The 17,657-nt window shown below is 32.0% G+C and overlaps 2 protein-coding genes across 2 annotated transcripts in view; both read right to left on the minus strand.

The window, feature by feature from the left end:
• Window positions 1–4,457: 4,457 nt before the first annotated feature.
• Window positions 4,458–5,264, minus strand: LOC136981284 (zinc finger BED domain-containing protein 5-like). Its single transcript, XM_067277586.1, has one exon. The coding sequence runs from the start codon at window positions 5,262–5,264 to the stop codon at window positions 4,458–4,460; it is 807 nt and encodes a 268-aa protein (XP_067133687.1).
• Window positions 5,265–11,224: 5,960 nt separating this feature from the next.
• Window positions 11,225–17,657, minus strand: part of RpL36A (ribosomal protein L36A) — a 59,240-nt gene continuing 52,807 nt past the window's right edge. The window contains exons 4-5 of the mRNA XM_067277579.1: window positions 11,370–11,486; window positions 11,225–11,295 (exon numbers count right to left, since the gene is read on the minus strand). Coding sequence (XP_067133680.1) covers window positions 11,275–11,295; window positions 11,370–11,486 — 138 coding nt within the window. The 3' untranslated portion in view covers window positions 11,225–11,274. The remainder of the gene's footprint in view (window positions 11,296–11,369; window positions 11,487–17,657) is intronic.

Raw genomic sequence — 17,657 nt, forward strand, 5'->3', positions numbered from 1 at the left:
TAACATAATTCCACCTTTAGGCCTACCTACACCGGGATTTTTTATTGCAGGGACCATTATATAATCAAAAGCCCGCAAAATATGTATGTCGTTTGTGGTTAGTTTATTAAGCCAAGTTTCTTCTAAACCTATTATATCATACTTCTCCATCATCTTTTTTAAATAAGTTGAAGAAAACTTATTTCTGAATCCTTGGACATTCCAAGTGAGTATCCTAATTCCAGACTCTTTCATATATTCCATTTTAGATTTATCATACTTACTGCTGTTATTATTAAAAACATTATTATTATTGGGTAAATTTAGTAGTTGAAATTTACATCTAAAAAAGTGTTAGTATCCACTAGGCAGTTATTTGCAAAACTGTATGTAATTTTCTTATTCTTATAAATGATATAGTCATTTCTTAGTAAAATCTGTACACCTTTTTTCTTAGCCTCTATATAATATGGAAGAATTTTGGCTCTACGATCTCTTGTTTCTTGGGTAAGGTCAGATGACATGCGCAAATTATTATATGGCTCTTCCAATGAAACTTTTTTATAATTATAAAAATAAGATATTATTTGGTTCTTCCTTTGGACAGTAGTTAAAGAAATTTTTAGAATAGTAGGTTTTTCCTTTTTAATTATATAAATGTCTTTAACTTCCTCTAATTTAAAGTCTGTTATTTTTAAGGTTTCCTGAATAAATTTGACTAGGCTTTCTTTTATAATTGTATTTTCTTCTATTGGGTATCCGAATAACATTAGGTTAGCTTGCTTAATTATATTTAAAGTGTTATTTACCATATACTGCTGGGCTTCGATTTTTCTGTCAAGGTCAGGAACTATTACTTCAAGTTGATTTACTTTCTGCTCCAACCGGCCAAACTTTGTTTTGAATTCCTTTAACTCCTGGTGAATTAAACTTATTTCGGATTTAAGATCCAAAATTTGTTCAGTTATGGATTTATGAGAAGCTTGTACTAGTTTTGACAGTTGTTCTATGCTGGTTGTTATCGGATTGTCATCTGTCTCCCTCACTTCATCATAGTTTTCCAACATAGCCTCCTTTTCCTTTTCTCTCTTATTTTCTTGTGTTATTTCCGTCCTTTCCTTCTCCTTGGATGATGTATGTTGTCTACGGAGCATTGTATCCACACAGGCTGCTTTAGACATCTTAACTGTACTTGTGCTTCTAGTCAGTGGCGGTCGTCCTCTCTTTGGCGGAGAATGTGACAATGGTCCTGGGTTTTGTTCTATCCCAGCCATTATCAGCTTTATCCTTATAATTACCAATAAATATACCTGAATTAACCACAAATTTATCGATAAAAGTTTCTTTTTTTCACACCAAAAAAGCTCCGACTTAATTCGCACCCTCATGATTAAACGCCTGTAGCGCCCCCAACTCGAAATTATAATAATAATTTTGACTGGAAATCACTGGATTTATGCAATTTTAGTTTAATTAATGTCGTATAAAACTGACTGCTCGTACAAGTTTGCTTAAAACATGCGACTCAAAATACCCCAAAATGGCGGCTCAAGAAGTAGGTCACGCGTGTCCTGATCTTATACAGACCTTGGTACAACCGTATCGATATGTGCGACACCTATGTCACGTGATCACGTTTTTCCTCTATTCACAAAGTTTTGGAGACGACCTTTCTTTTGAGGCTACTGCCTCTGCAGAAAAATGTAAAATCAGGAAAACGTCCTCTGGTGTTAATGCCACAATTATAAAATTACATTTTAAAGTAAAACAATAAAAGTATTTGGCGTTATTTACATTCAATCTATATAGATAAAATTACTTGTCCTGACTGACTTACTGACTGATTCATCATCGCCCACAGCAAACCGCTGAACCTAAAGTAGTGAAATTTGGTACACAGTTAAGCCGGATGCACACATGCGGGGCGGCAAGGAAAAACAGCAGAATGACGTCATTTTTTCTCGCCGCAGAAGTCGATTTTGTGCCGCGAAAGTTGGTTGAATTCTATCTTTGGCGGCGGTCGCCGCCAAGACACGATTCTATCAGCCAATAACAGTTCGTCTGGTAATCACGTGAGAAAATACAACCACGTGGTGTTTTAATGGCAGAAAGTTCGACGCGATTAACCGAGATAACAAATATCAGAAGAAAGGAGGATGCACACATGCGACGCGGCAAGGAAAAGCGGTGACGCAAACGCCTCTTCGCCGCGCGGCAGCACGACCACACAAGCGGCAATCCGTTTACATTTCGGCGCATGCGTTCAGTATTCAAGATGACGAACGATATCGACACTCCGCTATCCACGTGTTTACAAATTTTGTTTTGTACGGCTCGTTTTATTTAGCTAGAAGATTTCGTCGAAGATTCGAATGAATATTTTGGTTAGAGATATTGTATTGGCAAGAATCTTGCCGAGATATTTTGTTGGATCGATAAAGAACTGATGTACAAAATAGGCTTATTCTTCGATTAAGATCTCTCGATAAAGAATACTATTTTGAGTAAGATTCAGTTGTTTTGTTTTTTGAATTAAATTATATATGATTATTTGTGTAGAATTTGTGTTAAATTTATTATCCTTTCCTCTTTATTCTGATATTTGTTATCTCGGTTAACCACGTCGAACTTTCCGCCATTAAAACACCACGTGATTGTATTTTCTCACGTGACTGCCAGACGAAATGTTATTGGCTGATAGAAACGCGTCTTGGCGGCGGCCGCCGCGAAAGATAGAATTCGACCAACTTTCGCGGCATGAGAAAAGCGGCACGAAATAAACCTCTGCAGCGAGAAAAAGTGACGTCATTCTGCCGCTTTTCCTTGCCGCGCAGCATGTGTGCATCCGGCTTTAGGGTACTGTACTGTACGTCATGGAAACGCACACTAAGAAGGGATTTTTCGAAATTCCCCGCGAGAGGAGGAGGAGAGCATTAAGACTTAACCGGAAAAATGGCTTTTACTGTACTATTTTAGATGCGATTTTTTGTTTCTGGTGGTAATAAATCTCCAAATGTACAATATTTACGTATTACGATTTTTCAACCAAATTTTCGAACCGTTTTTAAATTCGAATTTGTTCGATTATAGAACAATTGCAAACGTTCGATTGCATTAGAACAGTGTTTCCCAACCTTTTTTTCCTCGCGAACCAAAAGAAAGGTCCGAAAAAATTTGACGAACCCCCTATGTAGTCGTTAATGACAGGTAAAAAAAAGCAATAAAATTTGATAGAATATATATTTTACATATTGCAGAATAATATTGATTATATTAATCGTGAAACATTTAAATAAAACATTAATAAGACTAAAATGATGGCTATAGAAGTTGAAAACAAGATAAATTTAACAAACTGGTTCTTATGTTTTACATTTGGAAAAACTCTTAATGGGATATTTGTGGCTGTTTGATAGAACAAAGCAATTCAAAGTTAGGCTCAATATCTGACAATTTCAGTCTTAGATCAGGTTCTGCATTTAACCTGTTTCTGTATTTATCTTTCAGATAAGTATATGTTGAAAATCCTTTCTCGCATAGATATGTTGTGCAAAATGGTAATAGAACTTCAATGGCTTTTTTGACAGAACAGGATATTCATTTTGTATACTGAGCCAGAAGTCAATTAAAGATTGGTCTTTAAAAATTGCTTCTAGAGAACTGTCACAAGATAACTCTATGAGTTTTTCTTTTTCCAGTATATCTAGAGAGGTTTCTGAACTTACATTTCCTTGAAATGGATTACATATCCAGTTGTTTGAGATGGATACATTGCATCTGTTGGGAAAATAGTCATCGAAAGTTAATCGAAGATAGTTCAGATGTTCACATATACTCCTTTTAATGTTTTCGTCAAGTTTAATTGAATTTTCTGATAAAAAAAAGTGCTGACAGAATCGAAACATCCATACTCATTCATCTGCAGGCATTGAATCCAAAAATTGATCTTTTTCAACATAGCCTCAATTCTATCATGTACACTGAAAATGGTGACACCCTCGCCTTGTAAAGACATATTTAATTCATTCAGTTTACAAAAAAATGTCAGCTAAATACGCAAGCTTTTGAAGCCAAAGAACATCGGATATACAAGAAGACAAATGAAACGGATGATCAATAAAAAATGCTTGAACTTCAGACTTCAATTCAAACAAACGTGTCAAAACTTTACCACGGGAAAGCCATCTAACTTCTGTGTGAAGTAGTAAAGAAACGTGGAAACTTCCAAAATCCTCACAAAGCGTACGGAATAGACGGCAATTTGTAGCACGCGATTTAATAAAGTTCACAATTTTCACAGCATCACTTAAAGTAGTAGATAACTCTGCAGGAATACGCTTACATACTAAAGCTTGTCTATGAATACAACAATGAGTCTATTGAATTTTCTCGTTGATCTTCTTCACCCGTGCCACAAAACCAGAAAATTTTCCTGTCATTGATTTTGCACCATCTGTACACACACCCGCACAATAAGACTAGCTTATTCCATTCTTTTCAAAATACCCATTGATCATATCGAAAATCGCTTCTCCAGTTGTATAGGTTTTCAAAGGTTTTGCAAATAGTACATCTTCTTGAACAATATTCGTAAAAAGATATCTAACGTAGACAAGCAAGACTGCGGCATTTGTTACATCCGTCGATTCGTCAAGTTGAATTGCAAAATAATTCAATTTTATTCTTTTTAGAAGTTCGTTCTCCATGTAATTAGCCAAGTCATTAATTCTACGCGACACCGTGTTGTTTGATAAGGGAACTAGCTCAATTTTCTTTGCTGCCTTTTCTCCAAGCATACATTTGGCGATATCTTTCGCACATGGTCCAATTAAATTTTCTGCTATTGTATGCGCTTGTCCAGATCTTGCAATTCTATAACTTACTCGAAATGATGCTTCAAGGGCCATTTTACTATCTTCGTTTGAAATCAAGAAAGAAGAAAGGCTACACTTTTTGATATCTGCTAATTTTCTTTTGAAATATTCAAGAGGTTTATCTTTGTGTGTCGGATGTTTTGTTTCAATATGTCTACGAAGAAGTGATGGTTTTAAACTGCTGTTGGCTTCGTTACATATAACACAAAGCGGTTTAGGTTCCGACTCATCCCCAGTAAAATGAAAACCCAATTGTAGATAGTCGCTGTCATATTTTCGCTTTTTCCCTTTTCTATCATCATTTCCTTTGTTTTTCGTCTGGTGAAACGGTACCTCACTACAGCTTTCAATACTATCATCTCGATTATCATGTCTCGTTTCTAAACGACCCGTTTTTAACCATCGATCCATAATAAAAATAAGCTATAACAATAATTAAATTAATTATTATTAAATCATTTATTTACACGAGAACTTGACAGTCACAGTATCACTATCACTCAAGCTTTACAAGTGCTAAGCCTATGTATGAACGTCGGTTAATACAACACTACTCTCCCAGTTTCCGGTTGTGAACAAGTATCTAATTCTAAAATCTGTAGTAAACTGCCTTAATTTGATATTTATTTCCAATTGTATTGTAAAAAAAAATATTACATAGAAGGGAAAACTGCTGCAATGATTTTAAATATAAAGCATAACATGATACTAATCACATTGATAAAATGTTTTAAATATAAATAAATGTTTGTAATAAAAAGAGAATAGTATTTGATTACTTGAATAAGAGGAATAAATTATAATGTATAAAATTGTTGATATAATTTGATATTGATGAAGTAATTTTGAAAAACAAATAAGGAAAAAAGAAATGAAAATATTGAAATTTATTATAGATTTCTTAAACAGGCAGTCAGTCAAATAATCTTTATTCTCTGGCACCGCTGAGCACAGCCAGGCAGAAATACAAAAAGTACATAGTAGATACATGCCGTTAGTCATACAAGGGATACAATAAAATGGCAGAGAAAAGGGAAATAAAATAAAATAAAATAAATAACATAAATGAATTAAAATAAAAAAGAATAAAAATTAAATAAATGATTAAAAAAAATAAAAGTGCACTATAACTAAAATAAAATTACTGTACATCAAAGTCTAAATGCTGTAATAGCAGAGCAAGGCATGTAAAAACATTGGCATCAAGGCTAGAGTGAATCAGATCACAAGAGAGCAGGTCAACGGATCCCACATCTAATGGAGTAGAGTGCAACAAATTTCTTTAACAAATTAAAGTTGCTGTTGTTTTGTAGAAAAAAATCAGGCTTTACTGGCCAGTCTAGATTGCTTATATTGGCATGCTGCATGCACTGATGCCTAATGTCATCCAGCATAGGACAGTTGTATAAATAGTGCATGACACCGTCCCTCACCCCACAGAGCTGACAGCAGTCAGAATTAGAATGGTGAAACCTTTTCAGGTAAGCACGAAAGCGCCCGTGTTCAGTCAAAAATTGGACTAAATCATGTTAACAAACAGGCAGCGAACAATCTGTTATACAGTGGGTGTGTTCTTTAATTTTTGTGTTTTTTTGCTTTTGATTTTAATGGCGTTTTAAAAAATCCGCCATTACAATATTATTTTCGCGAACCCCCGGTTGGGAATCACTGCATTAGAAGATTCTCACTAATAAGCGGTATGTGTAAGGCAAGTAATTTTATATATTCGGGGCTCAACTGAGGGCTATTTCAATCAAATTGCAAAATCCTCGCGGGCAAAGCCGCGGGTAACAGCTAGTAAATATATAAAAATATAAATACGATTTTTATTGTTTTACTTTAAAATGTAATTTTATAATTTAATGAATTTCGAACTTTTTATTGTTCAGCGCGTCATTGGTCGTAGTATCAATATAACAATTAACAAACAACACTGCAAGCAACAATACTCAGAGACAATCAAAGTTTAAGAATAGATTAAAAAAATGGCGGTAGGATTCATTTATTTAACTCTAATTCTGCGATTATTTGTATCAGTGATATTTAACTCGGGATTTGAGAGTACGCAAAACTGCTGATTTATTCTTTATGTATATAAGTTTTCACTATTATTTTCTTTCAGGGTCTTCCCAGAAAATACTTAAACTGCGCTAAATGCCATAACGCATTCGCAGATATTTCTGAAAAAAATATATACTGCTCGAATTGTTTTCAAACTGTTTCAGATAAAAACTGCAATTATGAAGAAAAAATTCATGGAGGTAAAAATATTGCTAACTTAGTGCCATTATTAACATCATTAGACATTAGGTCAAATTTCATCTTTCTTACAGGCTTTCTTTGCCATGAAAACTATCTTTGTGGCAATTATATCATGAATAGGACAATTCCAATAAATAATTATATTTATTCTACACCAAGCAACGAGCAGTTTTCTACTCGGTGCAACAGATGCACCGAACTAATAATTACAAACGGTGTAAAATACGATAACAAAGAGTGGCACATCAAATGCTTCTTAAACGATCACATTAGAGATGCTGCAGATTCATCTGCTAGACACGAAAGACCCACTACAGGTTGGTTTTTAGAATTCTTGTTAGTTTATTAATAATCACAATTATTGTAACTGAAGTTTAAAATCTACTTACTTTCTAATTTCAGAATGCCACAACTGCAAAAGTAATGTAAACGGAATAAAATTTTGGATTACTTCTGAAAAAATTTTTTGCGAGAAATGCGCTAACATCTTTTTTGGAAATATAAATTAGTAATTAAATTTATTTTGATTTTAGTTTTGTGATTGTGTAGCAAAAATTACAGCTACAAACTAAATTTCAATAAATCAAAATTTTTAATGGATAAATTGTTTTTGTTTTGCTTTTTATTATATAATTTACAAACACGCCTTTTTTACAGCTAAATATACAATATAACAAAGGATCTTAAAAATTATAAATTTTATTTTAAGTTTATCAGTGCAGTTACGAATGCCACTAACCACGAGAGGCCGAATGGATAAAACAATTGAACCAATCGTGAGTTGAATTTCTTTTGGTTTTCCGGGGGAGTTTCCTCATCTAAATAGCGGCCATTTTCCTATTAAAAATCTTCCCGGGAGGCATTTCCTTGACAGATAGGTTCGGTGTTACGTTTTCATATCCCATCAAACTAAACTAAATTTTTCGGCCTTTTGCGTGAGGAACGTCTATTCGAACAAATTGACCTGCGCCCGGGTCAGCGTATTTGTACATGATTTAATTTTAATATTTCGTTCGGAACGGCCCGGGGCAAAAACTGTTGGCCACCCCTGGTCTAGACGTTTGTTGTACCCAAAGAGCTAGAATACACTACCAAGGTCTTAATTAAAAGACAAGCTTTTAGCTGCAGGAACAGATTGACTGAGACGGACCGTAGTGAAATCGTAATCAAGAGCCAACACGTGTTAACACAAAAAATTAGGAAAGAAGCTGTTTTGTTTTATTCAAATCAAAATTTAAGCTATAATAATCCATTTTGAAACTTATAAAAATATATTTGAAGCGTGCAATGCCATAAGGTTGTAAATGCCATTTTTCTCAAAATACGTTTTATTGAAGAAATGAATTTTAAATGCAATGTTTTTTCCTACAAAAAAATATTGTGGCAATAGTGGCGCTCTAAGTGGCTATATTTTGAAGATGAATTTATGTGCAAGCCATAACGTTTTAAGTGCCAAAGTGCAAGCCACGTGACTTTTGGCGCGTAAGATGTTACGGTTTACATTTACATCATTTTGTTATTCCAATTTGTATTGCAGTGAGTTTTTTACGTAGAACCGGATAACTGAATGCCAGTTTATTAATAGTTAACCTGTATCATTTTATTATTTGATATTTCAAAATGATATTCGGACTTCCAAATCTTTAAAGATTAATGGAAGTTTTTAAATACATTTTAACTTTTATTACACTAAATTAATACCTTAGTTTATATTTTCCTTTGTTTATCATAATTATATTACAATTGATAAAGATTACAGCCCAGTTCAAGTACCAAAACTGTGGGCCCAACATTGTTGAAGCCAGGAAGCAGTCACTAATAGATTATTGCCAGTTTTTAATGTTAAAATTGATATTGAATTTGTAAATTGTGTTTAATAATTTAAATGTAAGTTTTTGGTATTCAAAACCGTTTATCAGCTGTAGAAACATTAATTTTATGATTGCAATTGTTTTTGGCATTTACAACTTTATGCACTTGCACAATTTTGGCATTTACAACGTTATGGCTCTAACTCTGTTTTTAAACTTTTTTTGTTTCCTTACCATCATACTTAGGTGTTTGAAATTAAACCCAATGTTTTATTTCAAAGTGTAAATTGTTAAAACAATTTTTATAGCATTTGATTAAAGTTTGTTTATTAGAAAAAGTGTTTTTTCTCTCTCCTGAAAAGTTTGTTTTTTGGCATTTACAACATTATGGCATTTCACGCTTCATTTATCGTCTGTGTCTAAAATTTGGTGCAAGTACAAACTAGTTGACCACAGAAGACATCAAAGCATCAATCAGGTTAGGAAACTAAAAGCAGCGTGTCTTGAAAATAAAAAATGTACAGTACAACGAAGTAATTAATAGAATGTGGAAAGAACAAGTGTTAGTGTCTAACAGAACAGTAAAAAATCAGTTTTAAAAAAATGGGATTTTCATATATAGAAGTAAAACAAAAACCAGTACTGACACCAAAACATAATAAAATAAGGTTACAATGAGCCAAAACAAAGCAATTCTGGAATGTAGATGACAAAATATTTAATGAGTCATGAATATGCATTGGTCATGGAGTGGGATGCTGGAACTCTCATCTGGCACTATTCTAATGAAGCTTATAAGGATGACTTCCTAAAGCAACAAAACTTCCTACATCAGTTATTATTTAGGGTTGCATGCCAGATAAAGGATCAGGCAAGCTGACCATTATTACATCAAAAGTTAATGATTTTAAAGAACTTTATTATTTCATTCACTGAATATATGTTTGGTGGGGATGATGTCATTTTTCAAGATGTCAATGCATCTTGTCAGAGCTCAAAATGTTAAAAATTTTAGCTAAATGCATCAACACAATAGACTAGCCAGTAAACAATCCAATAGAAAACATGGTAAAATTAAATTGGTCCAGGAAAATTAATTTGGTCCAAACCTCCATTCTGCAAATCAGATCTCTTGACTGCTATTTGCAATAGCAAAAATATTTTTTTTATTAGTGTAAGCCATACCTGAAAGAATTAAGACTGTCATGAAAGCTCATGCTGGAACAAAAATATAATTAAATTATATATTTGTTGACTGATTGCATTATTCTCCCCCAGTTTTATTTGATTCCAAAATTTTTCTCATATGTAAAATTTAAAAAATTAAATGATGTTACTTTGATTGTTTAAGTCATACTTAAAATAGTCAAAAGGTTTGACCATTAAAAAACAAGCAATCAGTACAAAATACTTTTTTAAAGTGTGTAGCAAAGAAACAAAACATCTTCACAATGAAATGATTCCATTTTTGTCAGAGTTGTATAAGCTACTTTTTATGATTATAAACATAGTCCACATTTCAGTTAGACATGGTAATGTCACTGATAGTAAGTGGATAACATGTCAAGAATGGAAATATTATTTTTGTAGACACAAATTATTTAAAATGTGGATAGCAATAAGGCAACTTCTGTATGGCCAATGTAGAGCTGCTTGCTTCTGCCATTTTGTTGGGTTGCCAGGTGTTCCAATCAAAGCTTGTGAACAGTTTAATATGTGCATTACTTCTGGCTGGAACTGATGCATACTGAAATGTAGTACCACACTATGTCCTTCTGGAAGATTAAAATTTTTTTAAAGCAAAGACAGTGCATCCATTTACCAAACAAAAGCACAATTATCTACCAAAAATTGGAAATTTGCAAACTAAAAAATTTTTAAAGGACAAGATGTGAAGAAAATTAAATTACAATGTTGCATAAGATCTTCTTCTAATGACTATATTTTTGACAAGTTTATCCATATGATGTCTATATTTATTTATTTATGTAAGCTTTCCATCAAAACAATTGATTCATACCATATTTTATTAATCTAATTTAATTTATTAATCAAGAGGATTTTTAGAGTTATGTTGGTGGTTCTTTTTTTGGACCAATTAATTGGTTCATTGGTCCTCTTTGTTTATGGTTAAATTTTCTGCTTTTTGTTGTTGAGAAAAAGTACTGAGTGCACACATTTGTGTAATATAGTATTCATCAGTTATAAAATAGGAATCACTAAGTCAGATGTCATAGGGACTTCAAATCTGTTTTAAAGTCTTATGTATGTTTTATTTTTATAATGAAAACAACACAGTTTCCATGAAATATTTATTTTTACATATTTAATGAATAAACTGCAAAATTCTAAAACTGGATCATTTGTCCCTGAAAGGAAAAACAATTTTGAATTAAAAATATTTGAAATAGGAACTGGGGAGGAAAAAAAAACACTTAAATACCTTTCTCTTTTTGTCTCCTCCAATTTCAAAATGTTTGCAGCGTTTTATAGGAAGCTGTTTCCTGCATTTGCATTCACTGCATTCCATTCTTAGCACAATCTTTTTCGTTGTCTTTGCCTAATAATAATAGTCATTCATTAATATCTAATTAAAGCTAGACTAAAAATTAAAAAATATGCATCAGATAACTAAACATAGTCAAAACTCAATTTCAAGCCACAATTTGCGTTTCTAAAACAGGTACCTCAAACAATAAAATTTGAATTGAAGTACTTCAAACAATTTAGTAATGAGATTGAGTCTCAGTCTGAGTTTTGAAATTTGCATGATTTGGTGATAATGATGCTTGCAACTATACATTTAATAATTCACAGATACTAGTGTACTCAATCCAATATTTATGGGTAAATTAATACAATTACATCTAACTAAACAGCACAGGAAATTATATATTTCATAGACATTCAAAAAGCCTTTGATACAGTATATATACCTCTATTAGTGTGTAACTTAGCTAGGGGAGCAAAAGAGAGATTTTCTTTAATGGTGTCAAAATTATTCTCAGAATATAATATTAAAAAATTATACAAGGAAACACTACATCTCCTTCCTTTTGCTTATCTTAAGGAATTCTTAAAGGTAATCCATTCTCATGATATTTACTTAATTTGAATTGATCAACTTTTTCAGAATTCCCTTGATGGTATTGAAATTGTTAATAAAATTTTTCACTATTTTATTTGCAGATGATTAAGCTAACAGCACCTACCTAAGTTTCCTTGCAGAGAAAAAAAATTAATAAGCTGAATTCATATTTTAAATCTTAAATAGATTTAAAATATGAATTCAGCTTATTAATTTTTTTAGGATTTATTATTAGATAAAATTAAGATAATTATTTTCTGCAATAATAGTAAATTTCACAAAAAGAAAAAATATATCTAGACAATACACCTTCAAATGTTTAAAGAAATTGTTTAGAAATAACCTTCAACTGGAACATTAGTGTAAACCACATGTTTCTAAATTGAATACTAAGGTGAAAATAAATATAACAGGTTATCAATCCTATGTTCAACTTTAAAAATATCAAACTTGCACCTATATATGAAATTACACAATTCATTGATAAATCCACTTATTTATTATGAAGGCCCGGTCTGCGGCTTGAAAGCATTCCAATTCATATAAATAGTCCATATTTATTTAATTCGAAGATTACTTCATTTAGAAAGAACACTCCCTGGATATGCAATTTGTTAGGAAAACAATTTATTTGAACTTTTCCTTTCTTCTTAAAACATATAATAAGATTCTACTACTAACTAAAATTCAAGAGTGACAACAATGTATCTGAATAGACTGTGAGGAAGTCTACCGAACAAGTTTTGGATTAAAGAGACACTTCATATACAAGAACAATATATCATTTCTACACTGTGAAACAATTAAGGAAATGCAGAAAACTTAACACTCCCCATTTATGGTATACCAAATTTTACATTCATTTGGAGTGTCCAATTTACTATTCAAAAACAACATACAGGATTGGAAATATAGTTATATTCTAATTGATTCCGCAATATCACAATCCATAATAAAGATCAAGATAAATTATACTATTCTACTTACCATCCTTGGTACCAGAAAATATTAAATATACCTTAGTCTCAACCATATATAAGAAAATCAACAAATATTAAGTTGTAACTGAACTATCAATTTCTTTACATTAACAAACACTCACTACTTATTGGAAATGAATACATTAACTAGGTATACAATGGTTCAAAGAAATTTTCAGTCTCATTAATTAATTTTATAAAAAATTATTTAAGAATTTTGAAAAGTCCATTCGTAATTAATTACCGTATATCTCGGCAGATAAGACAACAGTTAAATCATAAAAAATGGCCCCCAAAATCTGGGGTCGTCTTATAGGACAGATATAAGCTAAAACTATAAAACTTCAACGAAAATTTATACCTCGTCTTATCTGCTGAGATATACGGTAATTAGTGCCCTATACCATACAATTTGCCATGATTGGCCTATTTTTAGGTAATTCATGGCAAATTAAATGGTAAGTTTATTTATTTATTTAAATTTCTCAATGTATGTAGTAATAATTATTAATTCTTGTTTCATTGTGTGTGCAATAATTTTCAAGGAAATTTTGGATCCTGAAAACATTCTGCATTCCTGCAACAATGTATTGCATTTCACACAAAATGGACATGGCTTCTTGCATGAACATCAAGAGATTTAGCCCATTGTAGCACATGTCAAACTACCTAGTTATCAGTTGGTCTTTTCACTGTGATGTGCCAGTACCCTGAAGATACATTGCAGCAATTTCCTTACAAAAAGCTAGACTGAGTGTACTATCTGTGTAAATTATCATGTTTATGATCCAACAATTTACCTCAGCCATGTCAATAATTCAAGTAAACAAAGTTCAGTACTATTACTTTCTTTCACTGCTGATGAAATATTTTGACATCAGACAGTCACAAGTATTGCACCCTATATTCATATCATAATTTTTTTAAGCTACTGTTGCAATGTTTCTCACAGACATGCTGTGCATCTGTTTCTAGTGATAGTAGCAATAGACTTGATCTCAGTTTGTAGCTATTGTTATTGAGAAAGCCTGATAGATGGCATGTAAATGCCAAGTATTAGGATTTCTCCATTGTGTGTTCTTCATTTTTCTTTAACTGAACTATGTCATTGGCACTACTACTAGAATTAGAGTAGGAAAGCTGACACTTCCTCTAGTGCAGCTTTGACTTTAGCCTTTAGTGACACTTCCTCTTTGTCTCCTTCAAAGTAATCTCCTCCCACTGTAATGCACTTATGCCAAAGTTTTTTCCAATCCTCAAAATATGCTTTAAAGTTGTTTCTGTTTCAGGTCTCACAGCATTTTATTTTATGGCATCAATTAACTGAAAATGGAATATATTTACATGCCATCCATCAGGCTTTCTCCATTTGTATCACAATAATTTTTGTATCAGTTTGGCCAGCCAGAAGGAATTTGTGATTCACAACATCACAATAATTGAAGAAAACAGTCAATATGACCTTGATTTTTGACTGACTTTGACATGGTCTTTTCAGTCTTGCTTCTCTTTTCACTTTGTTTGATTATTGAGCTGTTTTGGCGTTAAAAGCACACAAGATGGAAAATACCAGCAATTGAAAAAGGACCCAATTAAAGGTATGGCAAAGTTAATGGAAACGGAATTACAGAAATTGAAGAATCAAAAATTAATGACAGATGAAGACGTTAAAAAGGTCAAACTGGAAGATAACAGAACACCAAAATTCAACATTAGAGTAAAAACACATAAGGAACCAGTAAAGTACAGACCTCTAATAGATGTTAAAAATTATACGGTAATACCTTGATTTTCATCGATTTTTTTGTGATTGCTTTCATCTTAATGCTAATTATCTTATCTTTAATCTCAATGCTTTTATCTTTATGCTAATTAGTCTTTTATGTTAATTTCTTATTGCTTTTAAGTGTGCTTAACCCTTAACCCGTGAGGTTGGGTCACTGTGACCCCAGCAAAACTTTGACTGGCTTTTACTAGTCTGTCAGCCAGTGTTAGTGGTGGAGACTCCTAGTACCTTCAAGTTAGTTGACCTTGAACCGATTGGAACATAAGTTTGTTTCACTGTCAGTCCATACTTTTTTATACAAGCTTAAAGTTTTTGCTTTGAGGTCAACCTGACCCCACCTCACAGGTTATGTAAAAATTTTCTTCAATCTAATTGTAATGTTAAAAAAAAATGTGGGAGAAAAACGTTTTTCTTCTTTTATTACTTATTAGTAATGTTAAGTTCCCAAATATATAGGAATGGCGGCAATACAGGGTGTAGATGTATATTTAATTAGGCGCCAAACTTTTTGAAGTGTTATTAGTACTCTAAAAGTTTAAAGATTTTTAAAAATTATAATTGATTATTAAAAATTCTATTTTATATTTGTGGCGTGTTAAATAAAGTGTAAAAAGTATTTTATGATTATATTTTTCCTTATCTTCCTTTTCTGAATTACACAAATTGTAACAAAAGTTCTGGGGTCACAGTGACCCCACCTCACAGGTTATGTATTTTTTTCATCTCACGGATTAAGGGATAATTTAATACTATATTAATCTATATATATAAAAATGAATGTGTGTATGTGTGTGTGTTTGTCCTTCATGCACTACCACACCATTTATCCGATTGCCATGAAACTTCGGGAAGTTGTTTAATACACTCCCACGAAGGTTTCTGGCACATGTGAAGACCACCATTTCCTCCCTTTCAAAAATATATTTATATATGGATTAAGGCTTTTATGTCCAACAGATGGCGCTAACTTCCGACAACCTAAGTTTGCTTTTCTGTGAGAATGGACTAAAGCAGATCATTTTCTATCTATCTACATAAATAAAATATAACGTTCGTTTGTTCCTACCAATTCCTTTGAAATTTTGACACAACGTTGCATTCGAATACGCATGTGTTTTTATATAATATACATGTCGAAATTCCCCCCACTGGGCAGGAGATGGACAGGATTATGGCTTACCGTGAATAACTTGGCTTCTATTATACTATTTTAGATGGGATTTTTTGCGTTTTAATAGGTTACGTCAACAGAATATACACTAAAAAGGGATTTTTCGATATTTCCTTGCGGGGGAGAGGGACAGGATTAAGGCTTACTGTGAAGAACTCTGCTTTTATTATACTATTTTAAACGCGTTTTTGATTTGTGTTTTAATAGGGTAAGTCAAGAGAATGTACCGTATACTAAGAAAGGATTTTTTGAAATTCCCCACGGGGGAAGTGTTACACATTTATAATAGATACATTTTGAGCCACAACAACGCGTGGCCGGGTCAGCTAGTTCTCTATAAAATGTGTTTTTGGTATGTATTTTGGAGTGTCTAGAACAAATTAATTGGACTTACATTGATTCATATGGAAATAATTGCCTCGGTTTTCGTTGGTTTTGGATTTCGCCGATTGTTTTCAGTCGGATTATCAACGAAAACCAAGGTATCACTGTAAGTTTTTAGAAATTTTTCTAAATTGTAAAATAAAGTTAAATGCATTAGAAATATCAAAATATAGCCTTAAGAATATAGATGATCTATTAAAGAGATTTAAAACAAATATCCAGTTCGAATTAGAAAGAAAAGAAAACCAATTAATATAAAAAAACATATGTAAAGCCTATGCAGATACCAAAGGTTCTTAATTATAAATCAAATGTACTGTACAGTACCTATAACTATGAAATTCAATATATAGTCTAACTCGGTTATAACATCATCGGATGTAACGACAACCCTAATGTAACGTCAAATTTTTAATCAGTCCCACAAGTTTACTATACTAGATAATGTTAAAAACCCACTTGTAACGACATAAAACAGTTTTAACATCATATTTGAAGCACTCCCAAATTTACAAAATTAGATTACAAATTTTATTTCACAAAGAAAATACCATCGTGTTTGTCCTAGGGTCAGAGTCCACTTCCTAGAACAACTGTGGGTGGTACTCTCACCACCTGACTTCGGTGGGGTGAGGTTTGCTACACTTTTAACAATGTGACAATCAGTTATTATGTACTCATTTTAAATTACTTTATGCTAAATTGTTAAATATTCTATTATTTTTAATATAACATATTACATCAAACAGTTTATAAAGAAATAATTGAATTATTTTTAATTGGCACACATTAGTTTAACCTTTTTTTGCCTTTTGATTCGACATTACTCTATTCTCAAAACCAGAAGTTCCCCCATTATTGAAACTTAAGACAAATGTATTTTGCATTTTTATACATATGATAAGTTTATTATGATAATAATAGACCTCGCAGATAATGATACTCGGTTATAACGTCAAAAAATTTCCGGTCCCATGGATGACGTTATAAATGAGTTAGACTGTATTTAAAAAAAAAACAAAAAATAGGACAACAGAATTAGAAAATCAAAAAGTAGAAATAGAACAAATATTAAAAATGTTCATGATTAACTTCTAAAGTATAATTTTTTTGTTTTTATATTTTTCAATATATTCATTTTGTTTGTACAAAATAAAGAAATAATTTTTAACGATACAATAGCCTCGATTATTATTATAAAAATTTATAGGCTTAAAATCGATGAAAATTCAACACGAAACGACACGAAACAGAGAAAATTTTCAACATTGGATAGGTTAATATATTTTTTCGTACATAATCGGTTATCCGAACAACCCCAG

This window comes from Centruroides vittatus, unplaced genomic scaffold (assembly GCF_030686945.1).
Source record: "Centruroides vittatus isolate TY-2023 unplaced genomic scaffold, ASM3068694v2 contig_749, whole genome shotgun sequence".
In the NCBI taxonomy this organism is placed as follows: Eukaryota; Metazoa; Arthropoda; class Arachnida; order Scorpiones; family Buthidae; genus Centruroides; species Centruroides vittatus.